Source organism: Dioscorea cayenensis, chromosome 4 (assembly GCF_009730915.1).
Source record: "Dioscorea cayenensis subsp. rotundata cultivar TDr96_F1 chromosome 4, TDr96_F1_v2_PseudoChromosome.rev07_lg8_w22 25.fasta, whole genome shotgun sequence".
Classification (NCBI taxonomy): domain Eukaryota; kingdom Viridiplantae; phylum Streptophyta; class Magnoliopsida; order Dioscoreales; family Dioscoreaceae; genus Dioscorea; species Dioscorea cayenensis.
Genome location: NC_052474.1, coordinates 3521207 through 3537359, shown reverse-complemented (window position 1 = coordinate 3537359; position 16153 = coordinate 3521207). Strand labels below are relative to the sequence as shown.

General features: G+C 34.4%; 2 protein-coding genes across 5 annotated transcripts; one reads left to right on the top strand and one right to left on the bottom strand.

The window, feature by feature from the left end:
• Positions 1 to 619: 619 nt before the first annotated feature.
• LOC120258163 lies at positions 620 to 1813 on the top strand. 2 transcript variants are annotated; one of them, XM_039265516.1, is made up of 2 exons: positions 620 to 795; positions 1417 to 1813. In XM_039265516.1, exon 2 carries the CDS (start codon positions 1437 to 1439, stop codon positions 1641 to 1643), a length of 207 nt encoding a protein of 68 aa, XP_039121450.1. In that variant the 5' UTR covers positions 620 to 795; positions 1417 to 1436; the 3' UTR covers positions 1644 to 1813. The 2 variants fall into 2 exon arrangements, with proteins under 2 accessions (XP_039121450.1, XP_039121449.1); XM_039265515.1 differs by having other exon boundaries at positions 622 to 795; positions 1435 to 1813.
• A 2199-nt stretch (positions 1814 to 4012) lies between these two features.
• On the bottom strand, positions 4013 to 15028 carry LOC120258021 (synaptotagmin-5). Of its 3 annotated transcripts, none has more exons than XM_039265358.1 (12): positions 14875 to 15028; positions 14562 to 14732; positions 12449 to 12550; positions 11579 to 11629; positions 10392 to 10512; positions 9097 to 9215; positions 8832 to 8930; positions 7845 to 7925; positions 7658 to 7743; positions 6413 to 6638; positions 6165 to 6332; positions 4013 to 4600 (listed from the first exon to the last, which is right to left on the bottom strand). In XM_039265358.1, exons 2-12 carry the CDS (start codon positions 14664 to 14666, stop codon positions 4226 to 4228), a joined length of 1533 nt encoding a protein of 510 aa, XP_039121292.1. In that variant the 5' UTR covers positions 14667 to 14732; positions 14875 to 15028; the 3' UTR covers positions 4013 to 4225. The 3 variants fall into 3 exon arrangements, with proteins under 3 accessions (XP_039121292.1, XP_039121294.1, XP_039121293.1); XM_039265360.1 differs by having other exon boundaries at positions 14852 to 14985; XM_039265359.1 differs by having other exon boundaries at positions 14562 to 14978.
• Positions 15029 to 16153: the final 1125 nt, after the last annotated feature.

Sequence of the window (16153 nt, the reverse complement as noted above, 5' to 3'; positions counted from 1 at the left end):
TCTTGCAGATATAAGATCATTTCCAAACTCTTTTGGGTTTTTTTAAGTTTTTTTAGACTTACCATTAGCCTGGCCCTGTATATCACTCGTCCCTGTGCGTTATTTCACTATTATTTTTCAAAAATAAACAAATAAATAAAATGACACTCCGAGTTATGTAAAGGATGTCTCTTAAATAAATTTCAATAAAAACTTTACATTATCTTTGGAACCACCTTCTCATTAAAAGGATTTTAATTTTTTCTCACCAAAAGAGGTTTAACATTAGAAGGATGATAACTTTTTCTCGTCAAACAATCACTTCTCGAAATATTGGTTAAGATGAGTGAATTATTAATTTTATAAAAAAAACCATAACAATTATTAATGTATTAATGTACATTACACATTATCAAGGATTTTTTTACTCGTTTTTAATATAAAATTTCTTTTATATTTATATCATATTAGATGTTTGATTCATGTTAATCAAAATATCACGGAATTTTTTCTTAAATGGAGGGATCAATAATTGATTTAATTCAATAAATAATAGACTAGGGCATTGCGCCATTTATTTATTTATTATTTTTTTTTGTAGGAATTTTTTAATAATTGGAACAAAATTCAGATTTTCTAAAATTCCAATATCTCATCGTGAAAGAAACCCTAGCTGCGCACTCATTCAGTCGCGGAGTCGGGCACCTCGCGGGCCACCTCAAGCTGTCGCCCAACTTCGATACACTCCGGCCACTTCCCCAGGTTCACCGGCCGGTGCACGCTCCAAGCCTCGCGTGTCGCTGTTGTCCTGAAAAGGTGGGGTTTTGATTTTTTCGCTTTGAAGTATTTCTTGCTTGTTTTCTTTTACCTCTGGGGTTCATTCACCTTCACGGTCTTTTGCAAACAAGAATTGAACCCCTTTTTCCCATTTTTCCATCCATTGTAGGCTATATAAGCCCACACAAATGCAAGAGTTGATGTATTAGGTTAACACATCTATGTGTGTGTATTATTACTCTTAAGCTTTCAAGAAGTATGATGTGGAATGTGCTGTGTTTCTCTTATTGCTGATTACATTGCTGATTATAAGGTTTAGAGTGCTATATATAGATTAATATGCAGATATGTATTGAGTTTGGTGTAGATATAATTATGTAAATTCTCTTTTGTTGTAGTTATTTATGAGTAGTTGATGAAATTTTTTTAAAAAAATAGTAATATTGGAAGAATGGGACACTGTTTTTCAAAATACCTCCTCAGATTGTGTTCTGAGAGATTAAAGTTGAAAGCTTGCTAACATAGAAGCATTCTAATTTTGTCTTTGGGAACTTTCAATTGAAGATTTTTGTTATTTGATTTGGATAATTCTTCATCAAAATTCTTGAAATTTTTTTTATTTTATAGATTGAATTGTTTAGCTTGATGATGTGTTTTTAGTTGATTGTTTGTAATCAGAAATGAAAAAAGGTCTGCATCCGCAAATGCAATGGATATCATATGTAACTCAGAGCGGAAGGCTGATGCATGTGATGATGACCAAAATTCACAATGTTGGTAAAGTATACCATTTTCGAGCAAGACGTCAAATGGCTCAGAGCTTGGGCCAGGTTGCAAAGTTTAAACGTCGTTATGAGCAGAATAATCAAGAAACTGATGACAAGTGACCTCTTTTTGCTTGCTCTTTGGCTTGCTTTTCTGTTTTGATAATTAAGTGTTCAATGAATTGTTAGAAATACCTTCAGTAATCTCATTGAGAAGTTATTTCCATGGTATGATGATGGATGCTTATGTCCTATGCTTAACATTTGCTCAATAAAGGCGATGTTTTGGTACATGGTTTTTGGTGGCTCTTGAGATGATTTCTGCTAATTCTGTCCACAATACAATTATCTTTCATGCATTTACAAATGTGTATTTGAATTATATTTCACCTCAATCCTGTCTTTGTTCTCTATCTGAAACCATTATGCTAATTCCCACATATAGAATTTACCTCTATTGCGATCATGTATTATCTTATGAAATTCAGGTGTTTCTACCAATTAAACGGGTTGCCTTCAAGTGGAATGAACATGTTGATGCTGTCATGCATTGAAATCTTTAGCCTTGTATTGAAATTCAAAGCACTAGCCTTCTCACCAAAGAGAAATCTATGGCTTTTGAAATAATCATGTTCTGTGCTGCAAGAATTAACTTTTGTATCTGAAACAAGCTGACATTGATGATCTTGTCACTGACACATTTTTTGGGTGTGCTTGAAATGCAAATGCCAGATGTGAAGTGCTTTTAACATCTGTGATGCATGCATCAATCAAATGACTAACTTGTGCTATGATCATTCATGGTCGATTATTTATATATTTATATTTGTTAAATTTTTAAAGGAAATTTTGAATCACTTGGAGTTTTTCCTTACACCACTTTAAGCTTTATGGTTGTCATTTGATACTGTCATATTATCTTATGTTGTCTGTGTGCATGTCTACTGCACTTGACTAAAACTTACCGTCGGAGAAAGAGGTGGAAATATAATCTTAAGAGAGTAGCTTGAGAAGATTCATGCAGTTCACTGTCGATTTCATTTGCATTACACTTGTTGAGCAATTCAATTATTTAAACTTAATAATTAGTGGTGTTTGCAAAATAATGCCCTCTGGCATCTGTGACAAAGTTCTTAAAGAGCATGACATTGCATTGCTGTCAATTTGAAATATGTCATTCATTAATGCAGGTAGTCTTTAATCTTTCATATGATCGCATTTCAAACCGCCAGGTATTGGTTATAATCTCCGTATGCGCTCCTTTTCTTTTTTTTTTTCTCTCAAAATGCACATGTGATATATCACGTTGATTTTACAATTTTCTTTTAGAAAAAAAAATATATATATTATTATAGGTTGCAGAAATGTGGTCCTCTACTTGGTGGAAAATTCGGAGACTGAAATTCATAAGATTTGGATGTTTCTGGAGCAAATGGCCATCCATTCATTCGCCATGGAGGATTATACCATGGATATGGATGCTGGTATGTTGTGAATTATTTTCAGGCCTGAGACAATAATTATTTATTTCAATGTTTTTGTGAAAATTGGTGATGAGCTATGAGATTATATGATTTTACAACCTCAATATATGCGCACATATTTGTCATTGTTTGTCTTTTAAATATGGAAGTAGGCTGCTTTATGACGCACATGACTCATGAGTGTGCACTGTTTCCACTAAAGACTAGTCATTATAAATTTACAGTTGTTTTAAGTCTCGTTTTCCTCTATTCGGCATGATAATTCTTATTACCCCTAAGAAAATTTATAAAATGGCCATATTAATTTAGGAGAGGGATTCTCTTTTGTATTTTAGGGGGAAAAGAAAAGGAAGATAGGGACGGATGAAGTTGATTATAGCTTATTAGCTTGTCTTTTGTGTTTACGAACGATATATATAAAATATATATTAATTTTAATTTAGGAGAGGGAATTTTTTTTAAAAAAAAGGATAAATATGTTTATGTGAAGAGATAAAAACAAGCAGCATCAGTTACCGCGGTTTATCAGCGATTACCCACTTTCTCATCAATTTTTGAACAATGGGTGTCCATAAATAGAGAGCCCCTTTCTCCACGATCATAGGTACAATTGGAAACCATGACACAGAACGTGTAATAATTAATGGCTAGGAATTTATATTTTTTCAGAGATTATATAATTCATATCAGTTTCTTTGGGTGTTTCTTTGCTCTGAGAACGTGCCAATATTGCGTAGTGAATAGACGGAGAGGTCTATGTTTATATACTAATTTAATACATCCATTCACTGTTTACAGTATGACTACTGCTTAAAAGACACGTAACAAGAAACGGTAATGCTGTTAACCTTTCCAGGCATTTATTTAATCTTTCCCTCTGGAGTGATTTTTATAATTCATGTGTATAAATGTATAATGCCTTGTCCTCTTAATTCGAACAACTTGAATAACTGTACCACAGAATAAATACTACATTCTTTATCACAGTTGACACGCACACACCACACATGCAAACAACACTAAAAATACCCTTTAATTCTCTAAATTTTTTCTTTTTTTGGAAACCATACAACTGATCAAACCAGTATATCAAAGGAACAGAAAAATGCCTGGCAAATAAAACCAATCTGAAAACCACAAATCAATCTCTGGACATGACCATGGTCACATATAAACACAAGAATTGGATGAAACAGTCCTTGCTGCCCAGTCTTCTTAAGTTTAGCTTCCATTTGCATCAGATTGACCCACACCGGAGTTGTTTCCGTTCTTTTTGCCACTGCTGCTGAACTGTCCCGTTACGCTTTTACCCATAAACTTCCCAGCTTTGCTCAGACCAGAGCCCACAGCTCCAAATCCGCTCCCCACCAACCCCGCGCCCGCTCCAATGCCTGACCCAACCAGCCCCACACCAGCACCGAGTCCTGTGCCCACCATGCCGACCCCTGACCCGACAAGGGATGCTGCGCCACCAAGTGCATCCATTGTGCTCCCAATCAGCCCAGCTTGCTTCAATCTTCTCCTCTCCTCTAAAAGTCTCTTTTCTTCTTCCAGTGCTGCCAGCTGCTCTTCTTTCGTGAATAAATGGTATGATACCTGCAACAGATTTCATTTTGCGGAACAGTAAGATACAAAATAACCATGGTTCAAAGTTTCCCAAAATAGAAATGCGATTGCTTTCAAGCTCACTTAAAAAAACAGAAAAGTGAATAGAAACACATTGTTCAATATATCTAAACCAATAGGATGAGAAAACCATAAAACAGTGCCACCTGTGAGCAACTAGGTGGAAGGCTATGCAAAGAAAGATAATGCTAACTTAACCTATATATTCATGATAATCAAGTAATCATGCATAATTACTCATTTTGTCTGTAACAAAAGAATCAGAACTATAGGAGGCACTTTTGGGTTTAGGCTCAATTCATATATAACACGCAAAGTTATCTTTGCCAAAATATGTTTGCAAGAAGGCAACAAGAAGCAAAAATGGAGAACCCTGAAATAGTATTTTTTGAGATTCAAGACAGCAGTGTACATTGTAACAGCATGAGATATTCAACAGGTGGCTAAAACAAACATTACAACCCCAATTAAACTGATTAGGTCTAAATCCAATTTGATTGATCCAAATCCAACTCAGTACAGATGTTATCTGTAAATCCAACCTCTCCACAGCTCTTTTTTACCTCCCAATCTGCACACTCATTTGGCAGCAGCCAACTTCCAATTCTTCCAGGCTTCTTAATTTTATGTATGTTTTTCTTCATTCCATACTGTTGACCTAAAGTTTCCTACCAGCTAAGAGCATTCATAAAATATGCCACAGTATGGTTCTGTCAGAAGGTACATTATTTATTTTTCCATCAAAAATACATATAGCATTATTCATCCTGTTATGTGATCGAATATAATATGGTTAAATTATTTGATTCCTCTAGATTATTGAACCAGACAAATTAGGATTACTTAGTTATGACAACAATTTTTTCATGAACTAGTTAAACATATTTTACCAGTGCCTCCACTCTGTACAACAATGCAACTGCTTCCAGTTCCAGCCCCTTCAATGCCCACACTGCAACTATCCTGGCAGTTACTTTTCCAATTTTCACCTTCTAAGGTCGCACACCTTTCAATAGGCAACCAAACTTCTCACCAGCCCTCCAGGCTCCAACCCTTATTCCATGACCCCAACAGCTGCCATGCTGTTTGTGGTCCCTAAATAAATCTTAAAATCCCCACTCCCTATCCCAATTCCCAAATGACCACAGTAATAAAGAGAAGATTAATAAAGTTGGAGAGTTGCTGGCTTTAGACTCAGGAATGTTGTTTAGGGTGTTGTTTGGACCTAACAATTCATTAATGGGTTCTGGGGTCAGCCTCCATTTATGGAAGCCAAAAATTAACATGGTAAAAGCCAGTGCCAGTTGAAAATGAAAATTTTAATGTACAAGTAGACAGTTAAAATCTGATACAAGGGAGATAGGTTGGATGATAGTTGTTTAATCACACAAATCCGAAGGCCATATACCAGACATTGCACCTCTGCAAGCATTCAAGGTTTTGCACATTATGTGCATTTTTTTCTATAACAAATAATTTGAGAATGAAATTATGATATAGAAGTATAAGGACCATTTCAGTTTATAATACTGACCTTTATTGTCAAAGTCCCTCGATCCTTCTTATCTTTAATCTTCAACATATCTAGTGATGGCAACAATCTCAACTCAAATTCTTTAGAAGTTTCAGGCTCCAATTCATGCAATGGCAACTTTACAATACCCAATTTTTTATCATCTGCAAGGTTGTCCTCATCGAAAACCTGAAAACAGGAAATTTGCATCACAATCTGATTCCAAAAGTAATGGTCATCTATAATAACAATAAGGATAGGCACCACACCTCAAAAACAATAGACTGTGTTTCCTGATCATCAGCAATCAACTCAAAAGTTTCATTCCAGACAGGATTGAGGTTGTTATTTACTACTTTTGTTTTAACCTTGAACATGGGGCGTACATACAAAACCACATATGGATCAGATTTACCAATCATTTCCATGTTCTTCAAAGCATTTGCTTTCACAACAACAATAGAGAGCTTTCCCTGTGGTTTAAGCTCTAGCTCACTGCAAATGGAAAATAACAAGATTAGTATTATCTTCATATAGGTCAGCTGGCAGCTCTTGCTGATATACAGGCTATTCACAAAAGAGAACTCACCAGACAAGGAAATAGATAACAAAAGCATAAGAACTTATTCGTTAGAATTAGCGCAAAAATGCAGAGACCACCAATTAATTATCACCAAACTGTTAGAATGGAAGACATGAAGCTCTTAAAATCCAGGAATTGGATCACATATGGCAGCTAGAGTGAATAACGTGAATTAATTTTGTGACTAAGGTGGTTTAAGTTTATCCCATATATGGTTAAAATAATCTCATCCCATTCCCATGTGGAGCCAACATCAAAATGGGGAAGTGGGTGATGCCAAAAGTGACCTCCCATAATAAGGAACATTTCCATGAGCCAAAAACATGGAGTGAGCAGACATGCTTCACTTTGACGCTTCCCCACGTCCCCACTTCCCCACTCAACTTCCATCAACAAAACATCCCTAAATATGTCCCTTTCTATAAATCACCCTTTCATCACACTGCTTGTAATTAAAATGGATTTGCTTTGGTAATTTTGAAGATCTTCAAAATTCTAGAGCAAGAGTAAGCAACAGTAATAAATATCTAGAATTTTCAATTTTTAAAAAGTAAAACATTATCTGATCCCTATGGTTTATCTACAAACTTTCCTTTTAAGACTACAAGAAATCCCTGTATACAAAAGATTATGAGAAAATTTCTTTGCCCTCTTCTGTTTATCCACTCAATTTCAGTGAGGACTTCAAGTGGCTTGGTTATAATTAAAATGGGAAAACAAATGAGGAGACAATTGAACTCCACCCTTCTCATACCCTTTTACTATTAGCAAATATATTTTTTTTATATCAAAAACAAAAAATAGACAGAATTTATACCTGAAAGTGTGGATACAATTCAATTTATTGAAGAGAATGACAGGCCATATTTTGTGCAAGAACTTAAACTAGAGGCTTGAATTTGAATAATATCTAGGTAATGGAAACACTAACCTTGTGTCCACAGCTTGTCCACCAAGTGGAACAACAATCCTGTGAGGCCACTGAAGCTGATCTGAAATGATTGAATTGACAGTATCCTATCCAATAAAAAGCATTTGTAGTGAAATTCTGAAACAAAATTTACAATAGAGATAGTCTCAATGTGTAAGATGTGTGAAACTAATCATGTGTCACTCACATCAATCATGTCTGAAATTCCAGGAAGAGCAGTCAAGCTTCCTCCAACAGCTTTCAAGGTATAATCAATTCTAGGCTTCGGCTGAAATGAACAAGGTAGTAAAATTATAAGCTTTCTTGACCATTTCATATTAGAAACCTTCAGAACAAAGCAAAATTGTAATTTTAAAATGGGCTAAGTTACATCAACTTCAAATGTAAATGCACATGGAAAAAAGAAGAAAATCAAGAAAGAAAATGAAAAAAGAATACTATTTCTTCTTCTGGCATAAAACAAAGTCACTCAACCCAAGCCTACACAATGAGCCATAGAATGTGTCAGTATTGCAGAAATATGTAAAGGTGAGTCAGCATTGTTGTTTTGTGTTTGGTCAGGTAAAGAAAATTATAAGAAAATGAAGGAAACTGCATTGCAATAACTTCTTTTCTTTTGATTTCTATCATTTTCATTCTCTTGCTTTTTTCCTCTATTCTTTTCCTCCATTTGCCCTCAGTCCAAAAACAGCAGTGAAGATGCACTGGGAACAATCTGTAGTAAGTACATCCTTATCCTACCCACCACATGCTATACTGGCAACTCACTCAAATCAAGACCACAGACTCACGTTGGTCACTACCGCAAACAAATTGCTAAATTATGCTGGAATGTAACCAATATCAATTTATTTAGCTAATGCATGTACAAACAGGACAAATTTATTGTCAGAAACACCCACTCAACAATAATCTGGTTAATTCACCACAAGGATAACTTCACACCAAGTATTTCTACCCATCTAAATTACCTTTTGATTCGCATGAAAATGGTCTAAGGCAGAGCTTGCAATGTTGCAATTCATTCATTGTTCACTCCCTCCCACAGTCATAATTTCTAATCTTGTGGCATATAGTTGAACTAATTCACACCTCTACAGACAGTACATACAAGAAGGAATTCAAAGATTCCCTAAACATCAGCATTATTATAACAATATAAGCCAAATAATACCTCAGAAAGAAGTGCAACAACAACAGCAGATATGCAAGGAATCTCTTCGGAAAGTTGAAAAATAACCCGTATAATAGTAAACACTTGAAGATCCTTCAACTGTAATTGAGGAAAAATAGGAGTTAAGTTAAAACTCAGATCTAGTGTCATAGAATAAAGAACTTCATCGAAATTTAATCATCAAAGCTCAAGTATGGCTAACATACATTTGAAAAAATTGCTTTACATGGTTACTCCAATTCAAAGCAGAACTCAATTTCCAAACCTGAATGGGTAGTGAAGCCACTAGCGCTTCAACTGCAAGAATTATGCTTGGATCTCCACCCCAACGAAGGTCAATGTCCATTGTTATTTGTCCTTCCTTGAGGCTCTGAACTCGAATGCCTTTGAATATAAAACAATTTTATATGAAGCATATATGCTTGTTCGGTAAACATTAATGGTCAGCATCATCTACAAAAAGTTTACTGTGATATTTGCGTATGAAGAGTCATTCAGTTGCTTAAATTTGCAGAAAAAGCCAATTGGATTGATTTGAGAGAGAAAACCCCACAAGTTATGAAGTAATAGGAAGAGAAGTGCCTAGATTGACACCAAAAAGGGACATGCTCAACCTATAGCATTAAGGAAATGAAGAAAACAAAAAAAATCAAAATCTTACAACATGAAAAATAGTACGCCACACAAAGGAATCTACATAAGCTTTCCATAATGAAGCAGAACAAATGGAAAAAGATGCAAGAGAATCACTCAAACAAGGCAAAGATGGGAGTTTGAGATTACAAGTTATAATGCAAAATCATGTTATCACTAATAATTTCCCAACTAAAAAAGTCGAATGTGATTTCCAAACAAAAACCCAAAAATCCCACACAGTAAGGTTCTGCGTCACACTTCTAAAGATGTGAAATGCATCACAATCTAACAAACAAGACAAATATTCACTTGAATATTGAATATTAGTTGAACACTTCATAAATACTTAAAACATGATAATATTTCTTTCTATATTATAAACCAAGGCCTAGCAAATCTTATTTCACACAAATAAATGATAATAATGTAAAACAGTATCCAATCTATCAGCAAAACAGAAGTTTAGGTATAATAGTAGCTGACGACCCCAAAGATAAGTAGACTATGTTAATTCATCCAGCTAAATTAGATTACCCAACCATTATGCCACCTAACATAAATTAAACTGGGTAACACAACCTCCCGTAAGTACAGGCACTAAATAACTGCTGAAATATTTAGGCTGCTATAGTGAATGGGAAATGAGGGTAAAGGTTTTCCGCAAAGTATTGAAAATGATGCATTATAGAGTATCTATCTATGGTAATCTTAATCACAAATCCAGCATAGCCTCATCATTATTTGCAATAATAGTGATATTAGAAGAATGCATATTGCATTTAAAGCAAATAATAAGAATTCACCAAGTAGAGATAATCACCTCATCCTGTTAGGAAAAAAAAACTCTGAGGACATATTGTGTACAATGTCAAGCAATCACAAAAGAAAAGGCACATAAACAAAGTTTGGTTTAAAAAAGTCCACCTTCAATTTTTGGGGACACATTTCCGAGGGAAAATTTGCTGAATTTAAGGGATGATATTCCTGATGGACGGTAATCATCCAGTAATGGTTCTACAGATTCTTTAACAACAACTTGCGCTGCCTAAGACCAAATTAGCACCAGAAATCAGCTGGAAGTAGCATATATTTAGCCAAACATTGCAATCTAAAATCATTATTATACCCCAAAAAAAAATATATATATATATATATATATATATAGTACAAATAGCTGCAAACAGGCCACATGTAAATAGCTATAGACGTGGCAAGATAAAAAAGAATAAAGAAATCCTTCTTTCACACATATCTAGTCATATATACATGCATATGTGCAAATGCAGACGGCTGTTTTGCACACTTACACAAAAACACATGCGGCCGGATATGTAATTATATTTCACATTAATTATGACATGAAAAACACAAGACAAAAGCAGTCTCAAAATTAAATTGGCATGCAAAATATTTCAAGCTATCAAATGGCTTGATTGTGCACGCAATACAATGTACTTTAGTTTGAATTTCTCTTCTCAGCTGCTTATCCATATATTGCCGTATTTTGCACTTCTCTGGTTAAGTTCAATTTGATACTGAATCCTCAATGACATAGGGAATTATACCATTACAAAAAGAAAAGAGTAGAAAACAAAATTTGCAGGGAACAAAACTTGCATTATGTCTGTCAACAGAACTTATGAACTCAAGTGTCAGATGGTAATAGTTATCAACTTGACTCATGGTTCAACCTAAGGGTGAGCCCTAGAGTCAGTTTGGCTCCTAAGCAAAAGTGACACTTCGTAATTAAAGGTAACAGCAAGATCAATGTCATACTCTGAAAAGAGAGACTAAATTCCACTATAGCTCTTATAAAATTTCAGTCAATTCATCTGCAAAGCCAGCATCCATCCAAGATTCTTGGATGACTGAAACCAATCAGATTGGAGAATACATCAACTAGCAGTATGTGTTGTTATATAGTTAGAATAGTTGACATGAAACCAATCAGGAGATGTATCTATATGAAAGTCAAATTATGTCATGCAAAGATATTGAGATAATCTATCACTGATAATTGAATATAGCTAGAGAGAGGATATTTTAATTAATATACTGGTATGAATACTGATTGCCAACTAGAAAACAAGCAAATAAGAGATGCATCTCACTTCCGCAATAAAAGGCCAAAGTTTGGCCAGTTGCTTGTTCAGCCACTTGACCTACACATAGCAAAGAAGAGTACATAAATGATAAAACCACAAAATTACTAACAACAATGTTTTGAACATTAACACTAAACAAACAAAGCGCTGCCAGAGTGACATCATGATATTTAAGTCCAACACAGATAATTAAAGGAATTCACAAACAAAAGGGACACATATGTCAATATTACTAAGTTCTAAAAACTAATTTTATTTAACCAAACAAATAGCCAACATGCATCAAGATACTAAATCAAATATAAATACAGTTCAAGGAAATCATTTGTCTACTAACAGACAGAAGTCAAGCACATGAGCTCAAGACACACAAGAGAATACTTCAAACAGAGGATAATTCTAGATTTTTCGTCTGCTCGAAAATTGTCAGCATATAATTCTTGAAAAAAAAAACTACAAAGAAATTTTCATTGGTCATTTTTCTTTTTTTCCTTTTTCTCCACTATTTCATTACCATTTCTCTGTCTATGCGTATTCACTACTGTAGTACAGCTGTGCAAATCTTCAACACCAATTTTAGAAATTCATTCAGAAAGCTTGAACAAAGTATGTTTGTCGAATTTATGTGTGGTGCAATAAAATAGATCATATCCTATGATAAGATGCAATTAAGAATTTCATTATATCCATCTTTCTACACCAATGATAGAATCATTTCTGATTGAAAGAAATCTAGTTTATCTAATAAATATGAAAAAAAATAATAGAAGATGGCGAAAAAAATAGGAGTATACACTTCTTTTCGATTCAACGGTTCAAATATAAGTATAAAAGGAAATGAAGTTACAAAACTATGATAGTAAATAAGTATATAACCTGCTCATATTGAGGAAAAGATATCCAATCAGGGTAATTATCACCGCAAAGTTTTTTCAAATCATCTCTGGTGAGAGACCCTAGTAATTTTATATCAGCAGCCTGTAGGAGGAGGAACAAATTTAATATTGTTAACAACATGAGTATTGTAACGAGCGCTAACAAAAAGAAAATTCACAAAAGGCTAGAATATCCTTATTCTTCACTTTGATCTGAATCACAGAAGCAAACGACCGATCATTACATATGAAATATATCATAATAACAACAAAGTTACCCACCAACAAAAAAACAGCTGAGAACAATCAGAGATTACCAAAAAGATTTGAGCCGGGCAATATTTACGTTCTAGATTTACTGAATAGGTTTCTGAATGACGTGGACGCCAACTTGCTATCCACGTTAATTTTTTTTATATAAACTTCAAATTCAAACCTTAAAATTTCCTAAATTCTAAAAATTCTAAAAATTAATATTATTAACAACATGAGTATTGTAACGAGCGCTAACAAAAAGAAAATTCACAAAAGGCTAGAATATCCTTATTCTTCACTTTGATTTGAATCACAAAAGCAAACGACCAATCATTACATATGAAATATATCAGAACAACAGCAAAGTTACCAACCAACGAAAAAAACAAAGCTGAGAACAATGAGAGATTACCAAAAAAGTTTGAGCAAGGCTATATTTACGTTCTAGATTTACTGAATAGGTTTCTAAATGAATTGGACGCTAACTTGCTATCCACGTTATTTTTTTTTATATAAACTTCAAATTCAAACCTTAAAAATTCCTAAATTCTTAAAATTATAAAACCATATCTAAACTCCTAAAATATTAAACCAAAATACTATAGAATCCTATACCCAAAATTCTAAAACTTAAACCTTAAATAATAAATACTAAACCTTAAATCTTAAATCTTAAATCCTAACCCCAAACAGTAAACCGCAAACCACCTACAGGTTTGCCATTTCCAATTTAGGATTTAGGGAGGAAGTTTTCGGTTTACCATTTATGACTAAGGGTTTAAACTTAGGATTTAGATGATAAAAATAAATAATTTTTTTTCAAAAAAAAAAGAGAATGAGAAACAATGCCATGGATGATGATAGGGATGCCAACTTGACATTCAAACCATTCAGAAGTAAACCTCTTTTATAAAAATATTATTTTCTACCCACCTCTGAGAAATTGGGAAATTGCTTGCCAAACCCCTTAGTTTTCAGAAATACCCCCTAGTGGATGGCAAGAAATTTCATTATTTCTCAGGGGGATACTTACAAAAGAGCAGATGAACAGATCTAGCAACAAATATGACAACTGAAGATAAGTTCCAGATCGCATATTATGTCCTAGCAGCGACGTATAATATACTAAACCCTGTCCGTTAATTTACCCTTCTAGAATCTATCAATTGCATGATTACAAAAAAAATTAATCACCACCATTCAAAGTTCTTCACTTTCAAAAACCACAACAAACATAATCCAATGACCCAACCCCTACAATAACTTCCCTCTTCTTCCTCTCATGATGAGTTGATCCTGTGACAACCTACAATTGACACTGTTTTTCAAGATACGTAACAAATCAATGTCATGGTAGAACAATGCCGATATCTATAAGAGCAAAAACTCCTGAAAATTAAACTTAAAAAGAGAGAGAAAAACGCATCGAAAAATATCAAGAATCAAATAAAGACACGACCTAATTATCCAGGCCCTGTAACAACTAAATAGTTTCAAGCTAGCACAATGCTGATGTTTGTAAGAACAAAAACTCTTTTAAAAAAAAATAAAAATAAAAGGAAAAAGGAAAGCGGATAATCCGGTTTGGACACAGATATCAAGAATTAAATAAAACCCTAAAGAAAACACAATCCAACGATCCAATCCCCATACCACCTTCACTTCTTCTCATAAGACGATACAATCCACTAACAACCTCTAATTCACACTATCTATTTTCAAGTATAACATCAAATCAGTATCATCCCTAGCAGAATGCTGATATTCATAAGAGGAAAAACACTAAAAAAAAAAAAAATCAAAATAAAACAAAACTTCAGTTCCAAAGAAAGACGATCAAGAGAAACCAGCAAGCAAACCTTGGTGATGCGCTTGGTGCTGCGGTACCTCATCATGCGGCTCCACCCAGCGACGAGCGCTATCCCCACCAACGTCCCCATCACCATCCCTGAGATCAACCCCATCTCCTCTCCTTCTCCTACTCAAACACCCCTTTTCTCTCAGACAACCTATCCCCTCCACTCCACCTCCTGTAAATCAACAACCAAAAACCCAATCAACTAATCCATGAACCCAATCAAGAAGAAGAAGAAGAAGAAGAAGAAGAAGAACAACAACAACAACAACAACAACAACGACGAGAGGATACGAGAAAGGGACAGAGAGACGAACGCCGAGGAAGGGGGCGAGGGTTTCAGAGAAGAACGGCGACGAAGAAGAAGAGAGAGCGTTTACGCACCGAGAGAGAGAGAGAGAGAGAGAGAGAGAGGAAACGGCGTTTGGTGATGTCTTAATTAATTATTAATTTAAAGATAATGTTTTTCGAGATCCTTTGCCTCTTTGTTTAGAAACTGGAAATTCATTGCAGGTCACGCCTTGCATTGCTTTCCCTTCGCTAACCACGTGTCAATAATCACTTCCATGTCACCCATTTTGCCTCGTGATTCGCGCCTTTCATTGTGATCTTCAGAGATACCTTGTAATAATTTAATTTTTATTTCTAATAAAATTAATAATTATTTAAATACGAAAAAATCTATTTTGGATTTTGCATTTTGCATTGCTATCATTTTCACTTATAAATGTTGTTACCAACCATTCCAACCACTTGTTTTGAAAGAAGACAGTAAATAACACACAAAAATGAAATTCCAAGTGTGAAGTGAAAGAATGAAGGATTATTATTCTCATAATTGTAATTAGGTTGGGATAATGGGAATTTTTATGATTGCCGACATGTTTTGAAGGAGCATCATCTCGCATTAACAGTGCTTATCGATTGCGGTTGAAACGTTGCTATCTTGTTTGAAAGCAGTCATGGCCCAGGCCCAAAAGGCCCAGCTTCCCTGGCTGATAAGGACCGGCTCGTCGCTTTCCCTTTGATTTAGGGCACGTGTTCACTTAAACCAGATCTCGAGGCATTGGTGTGGCCCTGATACAGTGGCATTGGCTGGGTGGATCTCGTTGGCCGGACCCAATTCGGTGGGTGACTAAATCAAATCCACGTTTGATGAAGTATTTGTTTATTTTTTTAGATATTATGATCTAAAATTATAACCACAAATTTGAAACCAGACTTTGGAGAAAGAAAGTTACATTTATGATTGGACATGTGACCACTCAAAATTCAAAAAAAAAAATTCTTTTGATAATTAGATGCTGATTTATATATGAAGGTTTTTGATATGGATAAACTTTAATTATGTGGGACATTCTTTGCTTTTGAAATTTTAATTTATTTTTAATTACAAATTTATATTTATTGATATTTATTTATATTTTATTTTATCAGATGGTGCGTTTGCTTCTAAAGGAATCAAAAGAATTATTTTTTTCATCTATGCTTGCTTCTGATTTTAGACATAATGAATGCATGACCTGTTTTTAAAAAAATAGAGCAAATAAAAATTAAACGAGATCTATCACTGCAAAGGCTTTGATGATATCTTTC